This window comes from Cinclus cinclus, chromosome 3, assembly GCF_963662255.1.
Source record: "Cinclus cinclus chromosome 3, bCinCin1.1, whole genome shotgun sequence".
NCBI lineage: Eukaryota > Metazoa > Chordata > Aves > Passeriformes > Cinclidae > Cinclus > Cinclus cinclus.
The window spans coordinates 68,358,921-68,384,644 of NC_085048.1; the positions used below are offsets into that span (position 1 = coordinate 68,358,921).

Consider the following 25,724-nt stretch of genomic DNA (forward strand, 5'->3'; position numbering starts at 1 on the left):
CTCGACGCCATTTCCTCTAGTCCGGTCACTTGTCGCTTGGAGGAAGAGGCCAACTCCCACCTGGCCACCGTCTCCTTTCAGAAAGTTGTAGGGAAGGACAACATCCCCCTGAGCCTCCTTTCCTCCAGGATAAACACCCCCAGCTCCCTCAGCTGCTCCTCACAGGACTTGTGCTCCAGGCCCTTCACCAGCTCTGTTGCCATTCTCTGGATTTGCTCCAGCACCTCAAAGTCCTTCTTGTACTGAAGGGCACAGAACTGGGCACAGGATCTTCTCCCTGGTCCCTCTGGCCACACTATCCCTGACACAGGCCAGGGTGCCATAGCTCCCTGCACGGACAGCTGGCTCCCGTCCCGCAGCTCTCGAGCGGCAGCTCCAGCCCCTTTCCGCTGCCGGGGGCGGCTCCAGGAACTTCCCGAGCCTCTGGAGCAGCCGCTTCCGGGTGAGCGGCGCGCGCAGCCCACGTGCGGCCCGGCGGGGAGCGGCGGGAGACAGGTCGGTGTTGGGGACCGGGATCGGGACCGGGATCGGGATCGGCACAGGGACAGGCGTCACGCCGGGCGCTGTGCCCCTTCCTCCCCGGCTGGGCCGGGCCCGGGCCCGCCACACGTGCGCGCCCGAGCGGCGCCGGGGCCCGGAGGGGCGGCTGGCAGCACGCGGCTGCTTCACCGGCGGGCCTGCCGTGGTTTTCTTCCCCCAGTTTTCTCCGGAGGCTCCTTTCCCCCCAGCGCGGAGCCATGACGTCCTTGGCGGAGCAGCTGAAGCGGCTGGCGCTGCCCCAGAACGATCCCAGCCTCCTGGACCGCAGCGAGGTGGCGTCGCTGCTCTTCACCTGCAAGGAAGCCGCCACTATTGACAGGGACACCTTTTTTGCCATCGGTGAGTTTTGGCTGCTTAGATGGCACTGGTTTTAAAAGCGCTCCAAGAAAACAGCTGGATAAATAAGAAAGGTAAACTCCGATTCAAAAAAGGCCTAAAGAATAGTTCAAAAACTAGTCAGCATCACTCCAGCCCTTGGGAAAACCGTGGAGCAGTGCCTCTACCAGCACGCTTCTGGGCACGTAAGGGAAAGGTGATGGGCAAGAGTCCGGGATCCCCCACGATGCTCAAGGACTGGAGAATTTGCCCAGTAGGGGAAAGTTGGCGAGAGGAATGTCTCTGATTCATTCGGTCTGGAGAGGAGAAGGCTTTGGATGGATCTCATAGGATCCTGCCATTACCTTTGAGGAGGTTCCCAGAAGATGCACCAGGCTATCCACAGGGGGATGTGTATGGCTGGAGGGCAGGAGGCAGTGGGCATAAGTTGAAAGAATAGGAGTTAAAACTAGATAGAAGGAAAAGCTTTTTCAGTGTGAGGACAGTCAAGCACTTAACAAGATTGTCCAGGGAGATTGTGCCTTGGAAAAAATTAGGTGACTTTTTTGGAAAACTCTGACATGAAAATCCCCTGAGCAACTGGGTCCAATTCTGGAAACCCTTTTAACTCTGCTTTGAGCAGAGCTTGAGACTGGAAATCTCCCATTGTGACTTCTGTCATGAATTCTGTTTTCATGAAAACATGCTGATGCCCTGCTCTTGGGTAACGTTATGGTGACAAATAATGTGAAGTGGCAGTAGCTTTTGCCGTGTTGGGACACTTCAAATTCTTTATGCTCTATCCCTTTCCATTTTCTGTATAAAATTTTATTCAGGAATGTGATACTCTTGAATAAGAAAGCTGTTTTCTAGAACCAGGCAGATGGTTATCATGTTTTCATTTTAAGTAACAGGATTGTAGATATATATCTTTGATGCAGCACAGCATGTTTTATTGGTTTCTTAAATAGTTACTCTAGAACTGCTTGGCTAAGTTTGAGGAATATTTGTGGTCTCTTATCCAGTACTGGACCTCTGATCCAGTATTTGATCATTCCACAGTTAGAAAAAACCAAAATCTATACATTGGGGTTGAGTTTCCTATGTTCCAGCTTGCATGTGTTGTCTTCTCATCCCTTCAGTGTGCATATCTGAGAAGAGTTTGGCTCATCTCCTTGATAACCCACACTATATCCTGTTAAGTAGCTTCAGACAGCAGGAAGATTTCCTTCTGACTCTCTCTTCTCCAGGCTGAACAGTTCCTCCTTTTCCTTGTATGTTGTTTTCCAGTCCTTAGACCATCTCAGCATTCCTTTGCTGAACTCATGTCCAGAAATGTTTTTTTTTTCTGCTGCTCATGATCTCAAAATTGCACACAGGGCTCCAGCTGCAGCTCACAACTGGAAGGGGCAGTTCCCCTCTTCCTCAGCCGGCTGGCCATGCTCTCAGGAACAGCACAACCCAGGGTGCTGCTGGCCTTCACTGCTGCAAGAGCACTCTGCTGATAGTTGCTAATGTTGTTTGTCAGTTGAGAAATAGTTCAAGTATATCAAAGGTTTTGGTCTTAGGCCTCTTTGCTGTTTGTTTTGGTTTGGTTGGTGAGGATGATGTATACCAGGATGGCAAAAAAGTTGGATATGCCAGTAAGGAGCTAAGGGGGTAGGACTAGAGAACAAAAACTGTTGTGTTTAAAGCATTCCTCCCATTTTTAATTTTTTTTTCCCCCACAGGATGCACTGGCTTAGAAGAGCTGATGGGGATTGATCCTTCATTTGAAGAGTTCCAGTCCAGTTTGTTTAGTTCCACATCCAAAGGCCTTGAACGCAGTGTTCAGACTAAAGCAGTAAATCAGCAGCTGAATAAGAATATTTCATTGTTCCTCATTCACCTGTCCCCTTACTTTATGCTTAAGCCAGCCCAGAAGTGCCTTGAATGGCTGATTCACAGGTAATCCACTGAATATCCTACGTGTCAATAGATAAGGCTAGAAATGCACGATATATTTTTCCCCAGTGAGAAAAATTTTGAATAATTTTACTTCAGCTTTCTGAAAATACAGGTTAGAATGTTCATAATGTGCATTTGGGCTTAGTCTTTATGGGGCCAGATGCCCTTGCCGATTAGATTTTTGTCTTTTGATAAATTTCTGTGATTATTTTGCTCTGTCATGATACTCTGTATAAAAGCAGTTACTTCCTTGCCTGGCTTTCACCAGAGTTGTCCAGCCCTAGCCATCCTACAGAGCACATAGAGAGGCACTTCTATATTGTGCTTTTAAAAGTGGGCTTTGTAAAATAGTAAATTTTTGATATTAACTCTGAACCATGAACTCTAAATATTCTTATTTGATGGTTTTGTAAGAAGGTGTGAAGAAAAACCAGTGAAGTATTTTGTGATGTTATATTTATTTATATAAATTAACCTATCCAAATGTAGAAAGTGCAGTATTTCTTATCATGAAAGAGTGTGTGATTTTTATGAAACATACTTCTTTGAGTCACAGTTTTTCACAGTGCATGTATTACACTGAGAGGTTCATACTAGGTTATTGTAACATCCAGTTTAGTATTGATCTGTGCAGAAGAAATTAAGGTAGTTTTTAGTTATACAGGTACCTACAATTTTTTGATGGTGAGGGAAAAAATATGCTAGCACAGTTTCCTCCTTCTAGCACATACAGGCTGGTGGCCACCTTGAGTTTCTGGGTGGACCATAGATCTGAGTCAGTATGAAAACCGTGTCAGGTCTTGCTTAAAAGCAAGTAAACAAGGTATTCTGAGAAGTATGTGGATAGGTCTTTTTTTCCTTTTTGGTTTCCAGATGCTTTTTAACTACATATGTATGTTCTTTTCCTTAGATTTCACATTCATCTCTACAATCAAGACAGTTTGATTGGTTGTGTTCTGCCATATCATGAGACTAATCTATTTGTGAGAGTTATTCAACTTTTAGATATAAAAAGCCCAACTCATAAGTGGCATTGGATGGATCCAATACGGGTAAAGTATTTAACAGATGCAAGATGGAAGGTTGAGGAACTTTATTTAATAATTGACTCTTCTACTCTGCTTATGAATACGGTCCACTAATTTATGTGGTTAGTTGTGGAATTGTCTGAAAAATTTAATTACAGGAATGGAGTCTGGATGCCCATATGTTATTTCTGCTGTCTTTCGTTAAAGGTGATGTTGATATTAAAAAGCTTTGACTGTAATTACTCTTTGTTTTGGCTAAGTTAAAGCATGCTTTTAAGGTGTAAGTATTTGCTACTGCTAGGAAGATACGCCAGTTACTAAAATTTATGTTTATTCGTGTTTAGGTTAAATGTGATTCTCTTAATCATCTGTCTTAATGTAGACACAAAACATTCTAGAGCAGATGTGGAAATCCATTACTTAGTTGAAATGGTGTTAACTGATCAGCAGGATTAATTTGTTAGTGATAGTAATTTTTACTTTCTGTGCTTCACTTTACTCTTAGTGTTCTAATGTTACTTTTTTTCACTGTGTAAAGAAACCTGGAGTCCCACTGGCAAGAGGTACTGTCATTACACACTGCTCCAAAGACTTGGATTTCATGGATTTCATCTGCAGGCTGGTGGCAAAATCTGTGAAGGTTGTTCATTTATTCTAGAGCATTGCTTGCTGTCACTTTTGTCTTCTCCGTGTTTTTATAGTAGTGTGCTATTTCTTGATATTTTGAACTGCATATCAAATGAAATGAAATGAATCATTTATCAGTAAGCAATAGGAGGATTTCTTTTATTATAATTTGTGAGGATGACAGTCTGTCAGAAGCTCTTATAAGGAAGTGGCTGAGACCCAGTGAGCCATGACAAAACAATTTGGCCATACTGTATTATTTACTGTGTTGCCTCAGGGTACTTAATTGTCTACATTTCTTTCATTAACTCATTCCTGCTGTTAGTTTGTAACTGTGCTCTGCATTTCCGTGTCTCTTCTGGGGGTTGCCATGGGTGTTTTAAATACATGTCTTCAGATATTAATGAGGATTTGAAACTGTGAAAGTTAGAAGATGGGCAAATTGTTTTGTCCTTTTCAGCTAATGTCTAATAGAGGGCTAGTTCTGTAGTCTCAGAAGGGTAAGATGTATGACAGATCCAGTTCTTTTGAGAACTGGGATGTATCTGCTGCCAGACTAAGGAAAGCAGACACAATAATAGAGTTTATTCAGTCACTTTATTCACTCCAGGTGTAGAAGGAGGTGTTAGACATAACACCAGTTAGCTTCTTGGCTGTCCAGCTCTGAGTCCTGAGCAGTACACCAAGATCACAAGTGATTTTGGCTACCTATTCTGATCACCTACATCAACACCCATTTCCATCTGCTGTGTCTGTGAGGAGGAGCAGTGACCTCTGGCAAGGTTTGCTGCTGTGAGAGGTGGTGACTTCAATTGTGCTAGCTGGAGCTCCTGGAGCTTGCAGGCTGGAGTTTAAGATTTTGGGGATTTGAGGGAAGCCATAATATATGCATTTCCACTTGCCCTGATGTCTGAACAACCGATTTTTTTCTGTGTTCCAGGTCTTTTCAGAGTGTCCTGGCAACTCAGCTCAACTGAGAGTTCTCCTTGTGTTTTATGCTTCCACCATTGCGTCGGCTCTTGGAGCTGCAGAGAAGATAACAGACACTATGGTCTCTCTGCTGCTCCCTTACATCCAAAAGGTAGGTGAAGCTCTGTTTCCCTCCTGTGTGATGAAGTGTACTGTGTTCTGCAGACATGAATCTGCAGATAACACCAAGAGAGACATCCTGTGTGATATGTACTGTACCACTCAGCCTGATTTGAAACATCATGCAGGTGAGGGTCCATGGAAAATAATGTTTTTTCACACCTCAGATGAGCACTTTAAGAACCGTTTTCATCTCTGCATGAGGAATGGAGCTGTGATAAATGGTTTGAAGAATGTCTTTGTTTGAGATTTATCATGCTAAACCATGAGGAGATGGTGTCAGGTAGAAAGCCTGCTTTAATGTCCTCTCTTCCATGATTGTTGCTTTGTCAACAAACAGCAATAGTTAATAAATGTGCCTTCTTTATCTGTGGACACTGCACAACAGCTTTTTCTTCTTAAAAGTTGAGTTTATAGATACCTTAAACCTTAACACATGGAAAAGAACATAGTGGGATTTCTTGGATGTCAGAATAAAAATTATTTTTATGTTAATGTACTCTTGTGTTACTCTGTGTTAAAAATACACCTTTTTTTCTTTTTCTAGGGCTTGAAATCCTCTGTACAGGATTACAGAGCTGCAACATACATGGTAATCTGCCAGATGACAGTAAAAGTGACAGTGGAGACTTCCTTGGTGCATTCCTTGATGGTACAGATAAGCAAGACGTTATTTAAAATTCCCTCATTAATCAGGGATGGGCTGGCTTGCTTGAACCTACTTCTGCAAACTCAGAAAGGAGATAAACTTGGGAAAAAGTAAGTCTACATGAATCAGATTTTCCCACTGTCTAAAATACCAAACTGTGCCTTGATAATGTGAAATTTTTATATCCTCATCATTAAAAGGACACTTCCCTGTCAGAAGTTTTGGTAGTTGACATTTCAAAGGGCTCACTAGTTCTTCTGGGCTACTTTGAAAATCTGTATGCTCACCGCAGCAAAGGTGTCTCAGTGGTGTGAGCTGATCATCTCTTGGTCCTTCTGCTACTTCTTTTAGTAAGGGATTGATGTCAGTGTGCAAAACAACCCTGTCAAGTAAGAGGTTTTCTGGAAAGTGCAGATAAGTTCTGCCCCTTCCGTGGAAGGGCTTTGAGTTGGTGTTGAGTTTAACACCTGAAGCATAAGTGCTTCTATAGCATCACTTGTTTGGTCTCACTTCAGGTGAGGTGTTCTCCTGGGGGTTCATGTGTTAGACTCCTATCCGTCCATCTGTCCTGCTCTGGCACAGTTGGCTTGTGCTGGTAACGTGCATTTGAACATAGTCCCACATGCCACAGGGAATTTGCTTTCTGGCAGAGAGGAGTATTCCAATAGGAAAAATCTTCTGAGGGATATACAGAGTGATTAGCTTCCAGATACTTGAGTGCTGTCATAGGTTAAAAAGTGCAGGTGTGAGGTTAATACATTTTGCGGCATCCAGCCAGGTGGGTGTAGAAGGAGACAAGATGAAGCTTTGTGTTAGCCAAAAGGGAAATGGCTGCTTCTCAGAGGATCTGTCATGATTACTTCTCATCCCTTTTGAATCCTCATGAAGTCTGCATGGTTTTGAAAGTATTTGTAACCCAGATGAGCAAACATACTTTTGTTTTTTCCCCCCTTTCAATTGTGCAGGCCGTTTAATTATCTGTGTAAAACCCCAGAACTGGTAGCACTTTTGCAAGGCCTGTCAGCAGGCTATGATATCTCTCCTCTCCTCCGCTACCTGTTGCCTCACCTTGTTCACACCATCGTGAAAAGTGATACAGGTAAGTTAGCACAGGTTCTTTGTAAAACTTTTATCAGCCTTAACGACACATAACTGTGATCAGTGTCAAAGCTGTGTAATTGCTTCTTCCATTGAAACTATGCCAATACCTGTGAAGACCTAATTGAGCTTTTGTGTGTTTGCTTTTTTTATTTTTTCACTTTTTTAAAATTTTCCCTTAGAGGTGTATTGTAGTACTGTGAAATCTTAGGTAGATTGCATGTACTCCATATGGGAGTAACTAGGGGACAGCTGTGTTTACCCAGGGAATTAAATGTGCCTGGGAACAGTCTGGGGCAGTGAGGCTGGCATGCAGTTGTAGCCTGTGTCTGTGATAGAGTCTGTTTGCACTGTGGCACTGTAGTGCTGAATCACGACTGGGAAAGCTCTTTTGTTAAAAAGGTCCAGATTCACACCAAGGAATGCTTTAGGGAAGTTGCTGGCACAGCTTTTTAGCAGCAGGTCTGGAACATGTCAAAGCATCCCTGAATTTATTTGCAACAATCCAGGCTTTGGCATTTTAACGACAGTGGTATAAAGCATTGCTAATGGATCACAAGAGAGTGCTGATAATCACTGAACACTGTGGTCTTGAAGTTGCATACTTGGTTCACGAGAGGATGATGCCTGTGCAAGCTGTTTGCTTTAATCAGTGTGAAGGGGCTGTTCTCTAATGTTCATCTTTTATGAATGTCCCTAGAGGAGCAAGAAGAATCCGAGGAGGCAGGAAATAACATTTACATCAAGCATCTTCAAGCTATTCTTGAGAGTATACCACTGGAAAAGGATTTAGATTCCCTGTTGGCTTCGTGAGTTTATTTCAGTTCTTTTTCTTATGCAGTACTATGGTCACTTCTGGTTTATTAGTAAATTATTCCTGACAATGTCATTAGCATTATATGAACATGTTCTTTCTGAGTTTATAAGTAAAGCCCAGATGTGGATTTTGAAATTTAAACATTCAGTAACCCAGAAGAGCCATTCATTTAGCATTTGTGGGAGTAGTTGTGGGACTGCGTGAAACTTCAGGCCAGCAGCAAATCTGTACTTGCAGTAAATAATGTTTATTAATCCTAACCTGTCAAGCACTGTGCTTTATAACAGTAATGAAAAAGGCACCGTACAAAATATGGTGGCTTTTCCTTTTGTTTGTAATTTTAGCAAGTTTCTTGAAGAGTTCATCTCCCATGGTACAGAGATTGAATCTAATCCCATCAAAATGGCTGCGCTCAATCAAAAGATCCTTCCTCTTATCAGACTTCTTGAGAGAAAGTAAGTTTCATTTTTCTATGGCAGACCCACAGTCTGTAGACTGGTGATAACAGCTATGATCTTGGATTACTGTAAGCACGATAGTCTTGCTGAAATAGATACAAAAGAAATAACTGACTCCTAATCTCTGTCCAAATTTTGTTTTACTGATCTGTCCTTACATATTTTGTTGTCACTGTGGTGACATGGACACAGACCTACTGGCTTTGTACAGCTCTTCACTTCATAGCATGACCTTCTCTGCTCATTATGTATCCTAGTGGTCTGCATTTTGTTCATCTGTGTTAAGACATAATGGTTTATTGCCTTTGCAAAACCACTTAAAGTGTCTGGTTGGATGAATGTATGTGCATTCAGTTTCCTTGCTTTTCCCTGGTTTTCTCTTGTAAATACATGTTTTTCTATAATCCTCTGCAGAAAGTATTGATGATTTTGTCTTTTGGCAGGTATCCTAAAGCCTTAGACTCTGTTTTGGAGAAGCACCTGGAAGATTGCACTGACGAGGCTGACCAAAATCTTTTTCATCAATTTATTTCTCTTTCATTAAGCTGTGGCAAGTACAAGGTAGGTAGGTAGGATTGTGATCCTAGCTCTTATATGGTTATACTGTCAGAAGGCTGATTTTTAATGGAATTCTGCTTTCTATTCCTCCTTATAAACAAAATATCCACCATTCCCACAAAAAAAAAAAAAAAAAAGAACCCCAACTTAGTTAAATATTTTGGAGGGGAACTTGGTCAAAACTGTGATAAAACAAAAGCTATCAGGTCTTTCAAGTTTTTTTTTTTTTATCATAGGGACTCATGAATGTGAGCTTTTTTTTCCCTGGTTAAAATGTATACATTTCCACCTGTTCCAATTGCTACCAATATTATTTTTCCTCAGAAACATGGCCACTACATACACTGTAGTGGTCAGTAATGACAACACAGTGATGCCCAGCAAGGCCTCATCTTACTTAAGGATGTTGTCAGTGGCAGAGGTGTCTGTTTTGGGAAAGCTGAGAAACAACTTTATCATTGTTGAGAGAAGATGGCTTGGTCATTTTTCTTGCACTGATTTTATGAATGTTTACAGTCGGTAACAGGGAAGAACAGAGTGACCACAGAGTTCTTCCTGTGCCATTTCTGAAGAGCAATTGAAACTCAGCCTAACACAGAATAACCATTACTACAACAGAGCTGGCCAAGGAATTTATTATAAAAGCTGGTTAGTATTATGGCTGTTGTTTGCAAGGAATGAAGGACTGAAAGCACTTAGGAAAATATGACAAACTACATAAAGAAGCGCTTCCTGTATATTTGTACTGACTTAACAAAGGTGCAGATTCTGTGTCTGAGTAACAAGCGGATTAACAGAAAAACAAGGCATGCAGAGCAAAGGCATATGACTCTTCCAGCTTTTAAGGTTCCTGAGATAAGTGTACGCAATTGGACTAGCAGGGATGCCTTTTTAACAGTTTCTGTCTGTGCTCTGTCACACTGACATTGTCACTAGAGCTTTCTCAGAATCCTTAGATAAGTGTAATGCTTTTCTAGGACATAATGGTGTCTGTGGCTTACTGTACTTTTCAAGCTATCTTGCAAAAACTGTCTGCAATAGTGAAGAAATTTAATAATTTAAAACAGTTGTACCATATCATTGTACTGTAATTTAACTTTCTAGGTCTTGATTATGCAGGTTTTCTTCTGGTACAAAAAATTGCCATGAGAATGTCTCTCATTATCCTTACGTATATTTCAAGTATTTTTAATATGCACTGAGGTTACTGTGCAATCTCTATTTCAGTTTCTGGAAGACTCTGATACATCCCTTCTGCTTAGTTTGAATCATCCTCAGCCTGCTGTGCGGGTCCTGGCTCTTCAGCATTTGAAGGATGTTATTGAAACTTCAAAGGTTTGTGTCTGAATCTCTCACTTACGAAACTGACTTAACATAGAATGTCTTCAAAAAGCTGTTTGCTAGACTTACAGATGAAGATGAGTGGTATGTGAAACTGTGCCTATGTCATCCTTACTGCTTTTCATTGTGTTTTCAGTAGGCTTCTGTCACCATTTCCCCATATTCTGGAGTCTGGATGTAGTTCTTGTTGATTAAGCTGCTCGCATTCTCATAAAATCCAAGTTAATCGATTAATCCAAGTTTCTTTCTTTTGTTATTGAAAGTTAGTCTGCCTATGATGTTTAATTTAGATGATATTACCACTTCTTTTGCACTGGAATTCAGATATTTCATTAAAAGCCTGTAAAGTGTTCTACAAACAAATTATTTCTTTGGCTCTGTTTTCCTTTATGTTTTCAGGAAGGCTTTGATCAGGCTTTCATAGAAGAAGCAATCTTTGGACGGCTCAAAGATGACAACAGAGATGTTGTGATGTCTGCTCTCAGTTCTTTGGAGGTGTGTGTCTTTTGACAGGCAAGATTTTATCTGGTTTTGCATATGTGTGTGTCTGGAATTCATTCTGTGTAGTTTACTTTCTTGTCCTCGTGTCCTTATTGCATGACTTTTATCCTTTAACAGGATAAAGCAATACAAATTTAGGAGGCTTGTGTTATTTGCCATCTCACAAATTCCCCCCAAATCTGCTGCCTGATCCTTCCCAAGGTGCTGGCAGTTAAAGGGAATGTATCAATTTTTTCTCTTTTTTTCTTGATGTAGCTACTGAAGCATACTTAAATCTTGGATTATTATTTGAGGCAGGCTTCCTGCTTATTCTGTACGTTTTTCTATAAAAAGGCAAGCCACACTATCTGTCTTTTGGATGGAAAGTGGTGCAGTCACAAGACATTACTGTAGTGAGTGGTGCTCAGTTGAGTTTTTCCATATGCAAGTCATTTGGTCAGTTGATAGTGGCAAAGTCCTGAGCTCCAGCTCAGGTTTACTGGATAGGACTCTGGTATGCATTGTACTGATTGTTTCCAGCTAGAGTAGCAGTCTGTTTTTATGGGTTCTGCTAGTAGTGGAGAATATTATTAGCAGTAGTGGAATTGGTCATGTGTTTTCATTCATTCTTGATCACCAGTAAACAGGAATAGAAGTACGAGTGCTCCCTTAAACTTTAGTATCTTTTGTGGTCCGTTTTTTTTTGTGGTCTGGTTGCAATGTAAAGTAAAAGCAATTCTTACTTAATTATAACATAGTTTGCATATCGTTTATCCATTTTGCCAAACGTTTCCACAATCAATAAATTCTCCATATTTTAGCATATCAACAGGGCATACTGGGCAGCCTTATTACTTCTTTTTACCTGAAAGTATTTTTATTACGTGAACATCAGCAGGAATGCAGTTAGTCCTCTTTGATCTCTGTTTCCGCTTGGTATAGCAGATATATTTTCCATTGTGATATGGTAAACTGTTTTGTATATTGTTGTATTTTCATTCATTCTTCTTGCTTATGGTTCAGACTTTCAGGAATCAAGTCAATCCAGAAGTAATAGTATCAAGTCTTTTGAACATTTTCCAGAAAGCTGATCTTTCAAAGGATGGAAAGTGGTATGTTCATGCGCTTTTTTTTTTCAGTCTGCATTCTTTCTGTATAAATTCATTTTTTAAAAGTAACTATAAAGAATACTTTGAAAACTGTGTTTCTCTGCAAATGCTTTTTGTTACGCTATTGCTATGCTGCGTTACAGGAGAGATGTTCAATTGCTTTCATACCATTTCCCATTAATTCCTTATTTGTTCTTGCTGATGTTTAGCTACAGAAAATCACCATGCAGAATAGAGAACAAATCAAAGAAACGTTGCTGATGTGATTGAGTAATGTATTTTCAACATGATTTGTTCTCTTTTAGGTACAAAGTTTTGGAGCGAGCAGTAAAAATTTTAGTCAAAGAGGAGATCCTGAAAGAGAAGAAAGAACTTCTAGATGAAGCAGTAATGCAGTTGTTACCTTTTATGATAGTCACTAATGCAAATTCAAAATCTTCAGATTGGAAAATGGCTGTTTGTTTGTCGGAGTCCGATCTCTGCTCCTTACACCCTTTACTGAAAGGCTGGCCAGAAGGTAAAGCACTTCTTGTAACTAACTTGTTAAGAGGAAACTTGTGGCAAGTTAGGACCTCATCCTTATTGAACCTAAACCTATTGAAGGGGGCAGGCTGTCACTATCAGCCTATCATGCTGTGACTGTGAATGGATTTCTTAAAAAAACTCTTTGAAAAGAGTTAGAGCTTGTTTAATATGTTTCTGACTGTTTCTAATTATTATTGTGCCACCAGTATGTTAATACATGAATTTTATACCTAGATTATTTGATTTTTTTTCCCTTGGAGTAGCTCTTGAAGAGGCAATTAAATCTACCAAGTCTGCTGAGTTGATTGGGATGGCCAATGAGAAAATTATTCTGCTACTTTCTGAAAACTTGATTTCAGGGGACCCTTCATTGGTATTGCAAATGGTAAGTGTACCATGTCAACCTAACCTTAAAGAAGTTTTACTTTTCAGGTGGTGACTGTAATCAAACAAGTGTGATATAGAAGAACTTTGCATGGCTGCTCTAGGCACTAGTATGCTATCATCAGGTTGCTAGGCAAATATATGTGTATGTGTGTATGCATATATATATATAAAATTATATATATTAACTTTTTAATGTTTATATGTATGTTTGTATTTATATACAATTTACATATATATGAAAAATAGAGAACCACAATACCATCCATATAAAACCAATTTCATCCTTAACATAAGACAAAGAAGTGATTGCCTTTTTTTTACAAATTATTGGTGTAAGTAAATTCAAGGAATTTTTAGCTTCCTGAAAAAAATTTTCTAGAGAGTAAGCAAGTATACCTGTGGGTAGTTCATAGAAACTGATGTTTGTGCATTGCAAGGTTTCAAAGACTATAATTACAGCAGTCAGTGACTTTTTGCCTATGATAGAAAGTAAACAGTATTACACCATTTTTCATTTACATGTTCAGTTTAGTCATAGTGAAAGCCCCACTGTCATACTGATTTTTGTTGTCCTCCACTCTTTTTTCTAAGGTCGATGACCTGATACTCATTGCTGAAACGGAATCTGACAGTGTGAGACAGAAAGTAACTACTCATATAATTGGTTCAGTGCTTGTTCAGTGCTGCTGCAATACAGAGATGGAGGAGAATTATTTTCCAGTGGCTATCAGAGTCTTCCGCTTCTTGGATAAAAAAATTAAAAATCTCAGAACTTGTGAACCTGCAGAGGTAAGATGTAAACAGTGTGGACAGGGCATTTTCTTTGTACTGAAAACAGTATTAAGTATTTTATTTAATTGTTTTTACTGAAGGCCAGGTTCAGAAACTTCAAGAAGGACTGAAAAAATCTCACCTTCATTTCTTCTCAGGGCAAAAACGCACACTTGTCAGTAGTGGCATTAAGAATTACTCTAATATTTTTTGTGTGTTTCCATTGGAATTTTCTTGACTTATTTTGTTGAGAAACAGCTCTAGGTTTTTTTGGTGTGTAAGAAACCCACCTGAGCAGGGCAGTGTTTCTGTGTGTACATCCCCTCACACATATTGTTGCATATTGTGATTACTATTCTGACCTCATAATTATTCCATTAATGATTTTTGTATATGCAAGTATCTGAAAGATATGGATTATTTTCTGAAACAGAGTTAGATTAAAGTGTTAAACTGACTGTCAGAAATGCTGCAATTCCCAGTCCCTTTGAAGAGATATTTTAGATTTTACTCTTCTGTTACCTCATTTATGTACACTGTAATTATGGTAGAAAGAGCTGGCATAGGTTTTAAAAGTTTCAATGTAAAATCAGAAATGTAATTCACTCCATGAGGATACCTCTTTGGAGGTTGGAAATTAAATGTTGCTGTATTTTAATGCTAAATTTCTGTTTTCTGTTGCATGGAATTGTGACAGAATACATTAAAATTTCTTTTCATTCACAGGAAACTCCCCTAAATTGGTCTGTTGAAACAGTAGAGGAAACTTTGGTGCCTAAGGACTTGTTAAATGCATATATAGAAAAACTCAGTAGTGATGAGACTGCTCATGCAGAGGAGTCAGCTATGGTCCTATTCCTATTGAAAAACTTCATTAATGGTCTAAAACCTCCCCGGTCCTTTTCAAATGGTAGGTGTTGGATTTTGCCTGTCCCTTACATCAGTAAAAAAGGAGAGTTAATTTTTTTATCTCTAAAGATTACTTGTGAACATTAAATCAACCAAATGTACTGTCCTCTTTTAACTAGAGATATCTGTTTTCTCCTGGTCTCTGAGGGTGCTCCTGTGCACTGCTGTGTCTTAATTATAACCTGTATTTTTTAGAGGACTCGTGGTGGAATCCTGAATCTCTCAATCAAGATAGCCAAGGCTACCTGCACCTCCTTTTGGGGCTGTTTGACCTGCTTGTCAGTGGAGCTAGTGAGGGAAGAGATGCTCTTCAGTACAGAGCATTGATGAATTTCGTATTAAAGGTATTATTTTTGCATTTGTTGCTCTGAATTTGAGTCATCAACTATTACATGGTTGCATTAATTTTAAGGAACACAGAAAGATGGTCAAAAGGTCATGCATGCAATGCTGCATGTGGCATTCAAGTACTGTGAGGAGATACAAGTGTAAGCTTCAGCTGGGTTACTTAACCCTAATTAAATGTAATAATGGAACACTAAAGTTAAAAATACAAAACAAACCACAAATGTGCTAGTTGAGGCAAAGATGAAAACATAACACTGATTTGCAGGGCAAGATCAAGAGCCTAAAGTTTGAGCAGAAAGTTTTGGTTCTATTTGGTAGCATGACAAAGGGTTGCTCTGTAAAATTTGGTAGTGTTTAAATACAGAAACTAAAAGGAAAACTTCTAGGAGAAATTTTGTGTTTCCTTATTACATCATCTCATGGTTTTTCACATGCATATATAAATAATGTCTGGACTTGTGTATACGTGCAGCATTTACTCAATAACTTTTACTTCCCAAAATACACTGTTTCTCTGTTTTTCTGAGACAAAGTTCTCTTTAGGTGTACTCCTTTGAAGTGGGTAGGGTGGTTTATCAAGTGTTTTCAGTAGTTAGCCAAATAAATTAAACAAGTGCTTTTTTCTTCTTTTTTCTTTCCCGTTGTGTTAAATTTAAGGTACATCTGAAGGATTCAGAGGTTCTTTTCAAATTCCTTTCCATTTTATGGACTTACAGTTATAACCTTTCAAATCAACTGAATTATGAAGTCAGTGCAATGCTGCAGACTCAGGCTTTGTATATTGGCTATGCACTGCTTGAATCACAAACAAACCAGAAAAAGAAACAACTGCTATCATCATCATCTCCAGGTAAAGTAGAACGCTGTCTATCTGTCTGTCTGTCTGTCTGTCTGTCTCTCATCTTAGAACTCAGTCACAGTACTTTAAATTTTGTGCAATTTTGCCATATTTTGTACCATGCAGGGTATCTCTAGTTATTTACGTTTAGCTGCTCTGGCCTGAGACAGTTCTCTTGCTGATCCACTGGTGCAGTTGTAAGTCCAGACTTGAAGAAGTGAAGCCACGTTTTTGGTTTTTTTTAACTTTCAAAGTGTTAAAGGAGTACAGTGCTGTGCTGAATCACTCAGTTACAGGACATTTCTGTCTGTGCAGTGTCAGGGTGTGACATTCAGTAGCAATATATGGGCTCTGAGCTTAAGCATGAATATAAGGACTGTGATGAAGTTCAGAGTCATATATCTGTGAGACTCATGTTAGTTTTGTGTGCCCTAGAGGTTTACAGTGAAAAGAGATGACTTCTTAATTCCAAATAATGTTGATGCCTCTTCGGGACAGCTACAGTAACATTTTCACCACTCATTTTATCTGTTCTTTTCCTCCTTCCCCCCTTCTTGCAGTGGTGATATCTTTGCTAATTAACTTGGGTAGTCCTGTGAGTGAAGTTCGAAGGGCTGCTCTCAACTGCCTCCATTCCTTGAGAGGAATTAAGGAATCTCTATTTCATCCTGTCCTTCATCATTTGGAGCAAAAGACAGAAGAGATTGTATCTGACCCTACATACATAGCAGAGGTATTTTTTTTAATTAAGGTGTACATTAATACAAGTTTTGTCTGCTGCTGTGAGCTTCTATCTTACAGAAAAGAAGTCACATTAACCAGGAAAGTTAATTGTCTTTGTATTCTATTGTGGACTGATTTCTAATTTTTTAGTAACTATTTAAAAATTCAAGTGATTTATTAGATGCAGAGAGCTGAGAACCCAAGAGGCATTAACAGTAGTTTATTTCCAGATTAAGAACTCTGCTTGTATCTAGATTGCAGTGTTATGAAAGCATCAAATAATTGTTGTTTTAAGGCATTTTTATTGCAAGAAAATAACTTAATTTTCACTTTGCTAATGAATTAGATTATGGGAACTCTATTTGAGGAGCTTGAGACACAGCCAAAACAGAAATCCCAGAAGAAAAAATTGTTGGAAGCTTTGGAAAACATTCTTGATTGTGTGCAGAGCCCTATTTTCCCATCATATATTGCAAGAAACCTAATGAAAATACTTCATGAAATCCATGGTGAAGTAAGTGCTGCCTTTTGAGTTTTTTATGGGTTCTGCACTTGAATGAAATGCTGAAGTCACATTTCATTTAGTAACAATGCTGTTAAATAGTTCCATAATTTGTTAGATTATTAGGTATTAGGTTGATACCTCCAATAATATGCAGTAAAGCTGCAAGGTCTGGTTTAATGAAACATAAAACGTTTGCATGCTCCTTCCAGGAATGTAATAGCTGCAGAATTTTGCTTTGGAACTTTTAAGGAAACTCCCTTGGTATTACTAAAAAAGACTGTTTCAGAAGAGATTGTTACAGAAGAAATGTATTACCTCGGTTTGTGAACATTGAGATTTCTGTACAGAATTTAAAGGTATCAAGTAGTACTGTGAATTTCTTTTATATATTTTAGCCTACTCTTATCTAGCAGATTCAGAATTCTCCAAGTGCTGGAAAACATATTACTTCAAAGTTCAAAAAATGAATTAAATTAGCATTTTTATGTTCTGTTCAGGTGTATGTGTCTTGAAAAGATTGTGAACTTTGTAGAGGGAGTGAGTGGTTTTGCTTCACATTTGGGTGTTCTGGAAAACAGCAGTCATAAATGGGGGGAAATATTACCTTGTTTCTGTACTTTGAAATGATGAAATACTGCTCTGCAAAGGAGAATGGCTAAGGAGCAGATGAAGAGGTACTTGGGGTAATCTCATATTATGTCTTGTATTTTTCCAATAGAACAGCTGTTTCCTAAAATAGTGTAAGCAGTGTGGTCTGAGAGAGGGGATGCTGCTAATATGTAATATGTAATATGAAGTAATATGAAGCTGTGCTACTGGAAAGTTGTTAAATTGAGAATGGGTATAAACTTCTGTTACACATTTTCTCTGTTTGCAGATGGTTCTCTCTCACCTCTTGCCTGCACTAGACCGTTTGCTAGAGAAGGTCTTCAACAAACCTGAGGCAATGTTAAAAGATGAAGTCATTCTCCTCCATCTAATCCTTGGAAAGTTTAATGAATATTCAGCAGCCCTCCTGTGCAAGAATCAGCAGAGTCTGGATTTATTTATCAAAAGTCTGCATGCTGCCAAGAAAATATATGAAGAAATTCCAGCATTTCAGATCACAGCACTTGGGCAGGTATGGCTTTATGAAATACCTTTTATTTCTTTTTATGCTTAAAGCAGCTAGCAGTTTTTGAGATTGGATTTACAAGGGCTCTTTCTGTGTGGAGGATTCCATGGCTTTCAACCTGTCTTTTTTTTACTACAAGATTTCATTGTTTCCATAGTGTCTTTGAAACTTGAACTCTTAAAATTAGCAGAAGGCGATACTGCTGCTTGCTGTTTTTTGCATTTTGACAAGCACAAAATAACAATACTGTATTTGCACACAGATGAATTCCTGTATCGTTGCAGATATTACTGTTCCACAGGTTTTAGGTTTTTGTCAGTCAGGCAAGAGCTTTACTTAATATTTTTCATCTGAGGAAAAATTGTCAACAAAATACAGTAGGTGAGAAATAGTTTCATTTGAAGGAAGCTACAAATCCGGGCCTGTATTGGCCAGATGTTGGCAAGTACTTCCCAAAGACTGGCAACAGCAAGTTAGTTCCCCACACACAACTTGTGTGAAAAATTTCAGAAATCGGTCTGTCTGCTGGATATTTAATATGTATGTGATTTACATCTTTAAGATTCCTGGATATATATAAATATGTTGTTATTTTTTGCAATTTAAATTTTGCAATACTGCATGGTGGGGTGTGTCTTACAAAATTCAACATTCATTAATTCCATAAGTTGCAATTTTGTTACCCTTTTAAAGTAAACCTCTCTGCATACTTTTTTTTCTCCCTTTTGTAGATTACTAAACCCTTCTTTGCAGCTGTGTCGGATGGGATGGTGCAACAGAAGCTACTAAAAGTATTGTTTGACTTACTCCTAAACTGTAAGAACCCACTTTGTGCCCAGACTATCAGCAGTGTGTTTAAAGGGGTAAGTGGCAACCTCCAGAAAACAGAAATATGTTCAAACCTGTTGCAGTGTGATTTTGTGTCACCTACATTCAGTAACACTTGTTGTTTATATCATTTATAGTGGGAAAGGAATGGGAAGATTTTTGTCAAATAAGAGAATAGTGTTAATGGCATGAAATGTTTGCTTAACAACTGCTTTTAAAAGGTATTTCCTTAAAAGCCACCTATCGGTTATTTACTACACTAAGTGAATGGATTCAGCAGAAGTCACTTCTTTTCTGCTGCACTGATTTTTATTTTCTGGGATATGACAGGAATATGTGGATTATATACCCATATGTGCATGAAAGGGATATGTTTTTTTAAAAAGGAAGGGCAGAGATATGTGATATGGCAAATTGTTCATTAGTGTTTGCATTGTTATTGTTTTGTTTCAGATTACTGTGTGTGCTGAGCAGATTGTCAGAGAACTGGAGCCTCCTAAGAAAACCAAGAGTCTGGCCACTGTTCAACAGACTAGAAGGCAGAAAATGCAACAACAGAGGTAAAACAACTAGAAACCCACAAGAATTACCCAGGCAGTTTGAAAACACCACTTGTCTTAATACATTGCATAGTTTGTACTGAAAATGCAAGCAACTGTTTCTTCTTTTCCTGTCCACAGTAAAATAAATCCAAGGTACTTTTGTCATGAGAAAACCAACTCATGTCACTGTTTGAGAACTGATGGAAATACAGTCAAAAGATATTAAAAAATCCAGTATATTTAACGTTAACAGTTGCTGTTATAGAATCTTGACACAATTGAACAAGATTCACTTTTGTTTATAATGAGGCTAGTTTTAAATATAGATGCATAGACAAATTACATTCACTTGGCTGAAATCTAACAGATGTTCATCAAAATTTTAGATGTTTGTCCTGTTTTTTCTTCCATTCTCATAAGGAACTGTTTTGTTCACTGTACTTACTCTCTTTAAACATTCTTTCAGCCATATTGAAACAGGGTATTGAGTTAATAATGTTCCTGGTTTGACCTAGAATACCTTTTCCTTCACTTGCCCATTTTGAATAATCATCACCTGTTAGATTGACCCATCTATGAACCGTACCTGTCACAATTTCCAAACACACAGGCTCACACACACCCCCATTGCCTGCATAGTCAGTGTGTTAACCACTAGGAGTTCCAGAGAAGCAAATTTCCTGGATGACAAGCAGCTCATCATTTGTATAGTTACTTGGTAACAGATTTTTTTTTCTGCACTTCCAGAAGTGTTTCCAAGAATCACTTGTTTTTTCAAGTACGGTCTGAATTTTGTTGTTGTTTCTTATGTGTGTGTGTGTGTGTGTTTCCTGAAGCCCTGTAGCATTTTCTTTGCAAATCCCTGATTGTTTGTCTTGCTTTGTTTTTTTAGAAAGCCTCAAGATGCAGAATTGGCACCAGAAACAAGCCACTTCACCTGGCAGAGGGTGATGCTTATTCTGGAGTTGCTGCAGCATAAGAAGAAGCTTAGGCGCCCGCAGGCATTGGTACCTGCACTTTTCAACCTTCTGAGCAGGTAACAGTGTCCCCACAGCAGAGCTCTGGAGCCTTCTTTTGTGCAGTAGACACTCTAAAGCATGGATATATAGGCTACTGTATCTGCTTTGTTGCCATGTCTGGTAGCTTAGCTTGCCTTTGTCAACTGAATTTCTTTTAGGCAAATCAGAGGAGGGGAATGGGAAGTTACTATGATTTTTTTCCTTTTGAAACAGTAACATGTTTACCTGATGCTTAGCTTCTCTTGTGTGAAAATTTTATTGGTCAGAGGGCTTGGGATTGCCAAGAAGGATGACACCTATTCTAAAACTGGGATAATTGGCAGGACTCATGTCATCAGCAGAGCTATTATAATTCTCTAAGCTTTGAAATTCCTCCCAACACATGTGGAACAGTCTTAGTCCAGTGCAGCCTAAGGAAACTATTGTTTTTCCTGCCAGCCCTATATTCAGGCACTTAAGGAAAGTTTAGTGTTAGTCTTTCTTTCCTTATGACTTGCTTGTACATAGACTGGCAATTATAGTGCAGGTTACAGTTTTGGCAGTGCTTTGATAAATGTCTTTTATTAGACCAGTTGATGCATTTGAAAACAAAAAAAGAAACTTTTGGCAAAGATCTTTTGGAAGCCTCAGTTTAGAACTTGTGTGGAATTAAAATTGCAGTTTCTTATTTGTATCTTTATATGCAGTTTGGTCATTTCTTTTTCCATCTCATTTCTTTCATGATGTATAGGTGTCTGGAACCCATGGCGTCAGAAGAAGAAAATATGGAATATACAAAGCAGCTGATCCTCAGTTGCCTGCTGAACATCTGTCAGAAATTGTCATCAGATGGTAGCAAGGTCCCAGCAGGTAAAAATCATCTGACTTATTTCTTGGTAATTCAATCACGATTAAAACAATGATCTCTAACTTCTTTTTTTCCTCAGTTTGCACTGTCGTGTTGAGGAGATTCCTCTATAAGGGTATATACAAGTTTGCCTTCCTAATAATTTTTTGTAGATCCATTAGGTGTGGTTTGCAAGCTGAAAACAGTGCTTGAGTGTACTGTTTATTCCTATATGTCTGACCATTGATGTGTTAATCAGTGAATATTTTTACCTGCAGATGTCCTGGACAAAGAAAAATTCAATGTGGAACTGATAGTTCAGTGCATCAGAATTTCTAAAATGCCCCAGACACACCACCATGCTCTGCTGCTCCTTGGTGCTGTTGCTGGAATGTTTCCTGTAAGTAACACCTGGAATTTATGCGTTGGCTTTTTTCTTTGGTTTCCAAATATTGGGTAGAGTGAACAACATACAGATCTGTTCTGTGGGGAAAAACTTCCTGAAAAGGAGCCGGAGGCAAAATGGACAGGTTCCCTGCCGTTTCAGGGCTTTCTATTCCATTTTAGTTGAAAACAAACCTCTGTCTTGATGCTTTGGTCACCAGCCATTTATGGCTCGTAGTGGAGTGCAGTAGAAATGGAAGAAGCTTTCTGACACCAGCCCTGCCTCACCTTCCCACGGTGGTCACAGTTCTTATGCCTTGTTTCTTGTTTCTCCTGCTTTTTTATATATAAAGACAAAACACCTGTCCTGATAGCACATTCTTACAAGTTCCTATCTCATACAACACTGAAAAGTATAATTGTAGTGATCATAAAACTGGGTTGTTCCGATTTTAATTGACCAAGAAACAGGCCTTTTCTTGTATGGACTGAAATTTGACTGTACACTGTACACTGTTCTTTTGCTTTGAAACTCTAATAAACCAGCAAAATATATCCCAGTGTATTGAACTCAGTTTGCATCTTTGTAGTCACATCAATATTTTCTCCACACCTTTGGAAAGGTAGCATGTTTTCCAAAAGACAAAACTCTGATATTTTTGAAAATTTTTGTAGGATTTTGTGGGTTTTTTGTTCTGGGTTGGTTTTTTTTACATCTTACTGCCATCACCCGCTACAGAACCAGGTAATATTGGCTCTTACAAAATTTTCGCGGTCAGAATAGAAGGAAACATTTTGTGTTCCCTTCATCCCACTTTTAAAATCTAAAACACTTCTTCCAGTCACTAAAACAAAATTAAAAATATGCCCATAATTTATTGCACTAAGTCCTGGCAAAATTTAGGAAAGTAACTCTTGAGCTAGGTGACATCTCTAATCCAGCCTTCTTAAAATTGGTTACTATGATTACAGTCTAGGCCCCCAAAGAGCCAAAAATTGAAATAAGCATGGCTGGTTTACACTGTATGATAGTGGATATTGCAGATGTTTTACAGATACAAAAAAAGGTGTGTGTGAAAATCACTAGAATCTGTGCCACAACCACATTGTGCTTCTGCAGATCTCATAGCTGGTTTTACTTGTTGTATTCACCTGGCACTGAGTGGAAGGACAGAAGGTGTTTTATCACACTTAACTCTCAATTTCCACTCTCTAATTACTTGCTTAGATGTGTGTCTTGGTTTCTAAATAATGTTTAGAGCTCTACCAATCACACAGTAAGCAGCATTAAGGGACAGTATGCATTAAAAACTCATTTAGGGAGATTTTAAAAGATAATTATGATTCTCTTTTGGTTTTTTGGGGCTTTTTTTTAATAGGAATATAATGTCACTGGTGGGAATGAGAAACGCCTCAAGGTACAATATGCACAGCAGCATGAACTAATTTCATCTGTTCTTTTCCAGGATAAAGTTCTTCACAACATTATGCCCATTTTTACATTCATGGGAGCAAATGTCTTGCGTCTGGATGATACCTACACTTTTCAAGTAATTAACAAGACAGTGCAGATGGTTATTCCTGCTCTTATACAGGTACATTTGTCCACTTAATGGAAAGATTATTAATTAAGTTAATTATTTAGCATATTGGTGGTAGAATAAGTTGTCACCTACTCTAGGATTATTTTGATAGACATTAAATTATATGTAATATAATGTAATTCAGACTCCTCTGTCTCTGACCAAGTTTACCGAACTGCTGCTTCTTTTCAGTCTTTTGAGTTCCTGCATTTTATAAATGGTTTAGCCAAAATTACCACAACTATACGTGGAGAGGAACTGAAACACACTTTAAGTTCAAGCTTTTCATCATAAAAATAGCAGGCAAGTTCAGTAGAAGAACCACTGGAAGGAAGAATCTGTTTATTAGTCCTATTATATGTCATGGTCATAGCAAAAGTAGACATGGTCTGAAAGAAGTGGAAGGGTGTATTTGAAAAATGCTTTTATTCTTCTAGCTGGTGTTTGTGGGGCTTTTCTTGATTTTGTCAGGCCCTCTTCTAGATAAATGGCCATAAACAAACAAACAAAAAAAATCTTCATTTTTCAATTCATCATTTTCTTCATTCAGATTTCACTTGCACCTAAAATCTTAATTCTTGATCATAATTGGATTTAAACATGAAACATGATGTATAAATGTAACTTAAAAATTAATTGGGGAAAAAATATCATCAATAATGGGCTGAGGATTTCCAAGACTATTTTTAATTATATGTGTACACATTTTTTATCCTCTTATAATTCCCTGTTACATAAAAAGAGAGAAAAAATTATTTAATTTTTTCCTTTAAAATCTTTCTTAGCAGCCCACATAAGTTTCTGTGACAAACTATTAGTGGCACATGATTATTACACATGGGAAGAGACTAATGTTACTTGAGACCATGTAGCCCACGTATATTATTTTTCCTAGACTCTTGAATCTTAAGACCCTAATTCAGGCAAAGTTTTCTGAAGGATGTGGCTTTGCTTTCTCTTGAAAATGTCTTTGTTTGTTTCAGCTGATGCCGAATAGAGTATTTCTCTTTTTTTTTTTTTTTTTTCTTTTTCACCCCTTTTTAAATTTTATTTGAAGCGTCTTCCTGGAACACTGAAAAGGAACTGTATGATTAAAAACTGCTTGGGAACACTTACGTTTTCCTTCAGGTTATGCATTTGGCAATGCTGTTATCTAGCATGTAATGCTTTCTCTTACTTCCCGATGTTGCAAGAAGGATCTTGTACCCATCTGCAGTAACCTGTCTGAACTGCTGTATTTGTGCACAGGCTGAGGACAGTGACTTGTCAGAGTCCTCGGGAGGTGTGGAGGAGGTGGTGATCAAGATCATCCGTGTGTTTGTTGATGCCCTGCCCCACGTTCCGGAGCACCGGCGCCTGCCCATCCTATCCCAGCTGATCACTACGGTGGGAGGAGACAAATTCCTCTGGGTTCTCCTGGTGCTGCTCTTTGAGCAGTATGTGACCAAAACGGTGACAGCAACATCAAGCACAGACAAGGTTAGCAGTCTGAAGGGGTCAGCTTTTTCCTTGAGAGGTTGATCTCTCTTTTTTGTGGTGTTGCCTTTAAGAAGGTTCTCAATAAGCCCCAGGTTATGCTGGAAAAGGCTGTGAGCTCCGGATTTGTGTTAAAGCAGAACCTGGTGGTGATGTTGACTATGACTTGTGGTGTACATTCAGTAGTGTTATGTCCTGGAGCCTGAACAATAAATTAGAAAATATTGTACTGCAATCCTTGATCTGAAGCTCTTACAATTTCATGTAGTGGTTCCATAGTAATGAAGTTGTTTTTTTCTTTTTTTCTTCAGTTGTCTTTGTGAAACATGTTACTGGTCTCTCTGCAGACCAAGATGAAAATCCTATTAAATCTTTGTGTAGTCAGGCCCTGAGATTAGGTGAAAGCATAGTTTATGGGGGAAACATAAAGAATTATTAAAGGAACATTGGTTAGAAGATAGTCTTTGCTGCAGTAGTTTAATCTCTCTCTACACCCTCTGGAGCTATGTTGTCTCCAAGAGCTTGCTGCTTTTAACTCTGGTGTTAATCCTGGCAGTGTCCAGCTCAGCATGCCATTTTCACAAGCTCACTGAGGAGTTTTTGAGTATTTTTTGTATTATTGATAGAAATATTCTTTCTCAATCTTTGAAATATTTTTTTTCCTGAACCATTAACAGGATGCTGTTCTGGAAGCAGACACTGAATTTTGGATTTCCATCTGCTGTGAATTTAATGTACGTTCACAGTTCCAGAGCGCAATGAAAATAATCCAGTACTTGACAGAGCTGCCAGAGAACAAAGAAGGTAACCACAAAACAGAGCCAGCGAATGCATGTAAACCTTCCTAATATAAGAGACAAGGGGTAGTGGTTTTAAACGAAAAGAGGACA

The 25,724-nt window shown here is 38.8% G+C and overlaps 1 protein-coding gene across 1 annotated transcript in view; it reads left to right on the forward strand.

Annotated features, from left to right (window-relative positions):
* Nucleotides 1-737: 737 nt before the first annotated feature.
* The window catches only part of HEATR1 (HEAT repeat containing 1), a 33,681-nt gene continuing 8,694 nt past the window's right edge, over nucleotides 738-25,724 (forward strand). The window contains exons 1-30 of the mRNA XM_062490135.1: nucleotides 738-879; nucleotides 2,586-2,802; nucleotides 3,713-3,854; nucleotides 4,369-4,470; nucleotides 5,398-5,538; nucleotides 6,094-6,305; nucleotides 7,161-7,308; nucleotides 7,999-8,102; nucleotides 8,455-8,565; nucleotides 9,012-9,129; nucleotides 10,354-10,461; nucleotides 10,867-10,962; nucleotides 11,971-12,059; nucleotides 12,362-12,573; nucleotides 12,845-12,966; nucleotides 13,560-13,757; nucleotides 14,466-14,649; nucleotides 14,844-14,992; nucleotides 15,654-15,846; nucleotides 16,395-16,567; nucleotides 16,904-17,071; nucleotides 17,940-18,182; nucleotides 18,908-19,039; nucleotides 19,458-19,564; nucleotides 20,439-20,582; nucleotides 21,296-21,414; nucleotides 21,670-21,791; nucleotides 23,242-23,370; nucleotides 24,607-24,837; nucleotides 25,512-25,638. Coding sequence (XP_062346119.1) covers nucleotides 738-879; nucleotides 2,586-2,802; nucleotides 3,713-3,854; nucleotides 4,369-4,470; nucleotides 5,398-5,538; nucleotides 6,094-6,305; nucleotides 7,161-7,308; nucleotides 7,999-8,102; nucleotides 8,455-8,565; nucleotides 9,012-9,129; nucleotides 10,354-10,461; nucleotides 10,867-10,962; nucleotides 11,971-12,059; nucleotides 12,362-12,573; nucleotides 12,845-12,966; nucleotides 13,560-13,757; nucleotides 14,466-14,649; nucleotides 14,844-14,992; nucleotides 15,654-15,846; nucleotides 16,395-16,567; nucleotides 16,904-17,071; nucleotides 17,940-18,182; nucleotides 18,908-19,039; nucleotides 19,458-19,564; nucleotides 20,439-20,582; nucleotides 21,296-21,414; nucleotides 21,670-21,791; nucleotides 23,242-23,370; nucleotides 24,607-24,837; nucleotides 25,512-25,638 — 4,483 coding nt within the window. The remainder of the gene's footprint in view (nucleotides 880-2,585; nucleotides 2,803-3,712; nucleotides 3,855-4,368; nucleotides 4,471-5,397; nucleotides 5,539-6,093; nucleotides 6,306-7,160; nucleotides 7,309-7,998; nucleotides 8,103-8,454; nucleotides 8,566-9,011; nucleotides 9,130-10,353; nucleotides 10,462-10,866; nucleotides 10,963-11,970; nucleotides 12,060-12,361; nucleotides 12,574-12,844; nucleotides 12,967-13,559; nucleotides 13,758-14,465; nucleotides 14,650-14,843; nucleotides 14,993-15,653; nucleotides 15,847-16,394; nucleotides 16,568-16,903; nucleotides 17,072-17,939; nucleotides 18,183-18,907; nucleotides 19,040-19,457; nucleotides 19,565-20,438; nucleotides 20,583-21,295; nucleotides 21,415-21,669; nucleotides 21,792-23,241; nucleotides 23,371-24,606; nucleotides 24,838-25,511; nucleotides 25,639-25,724) is intronic.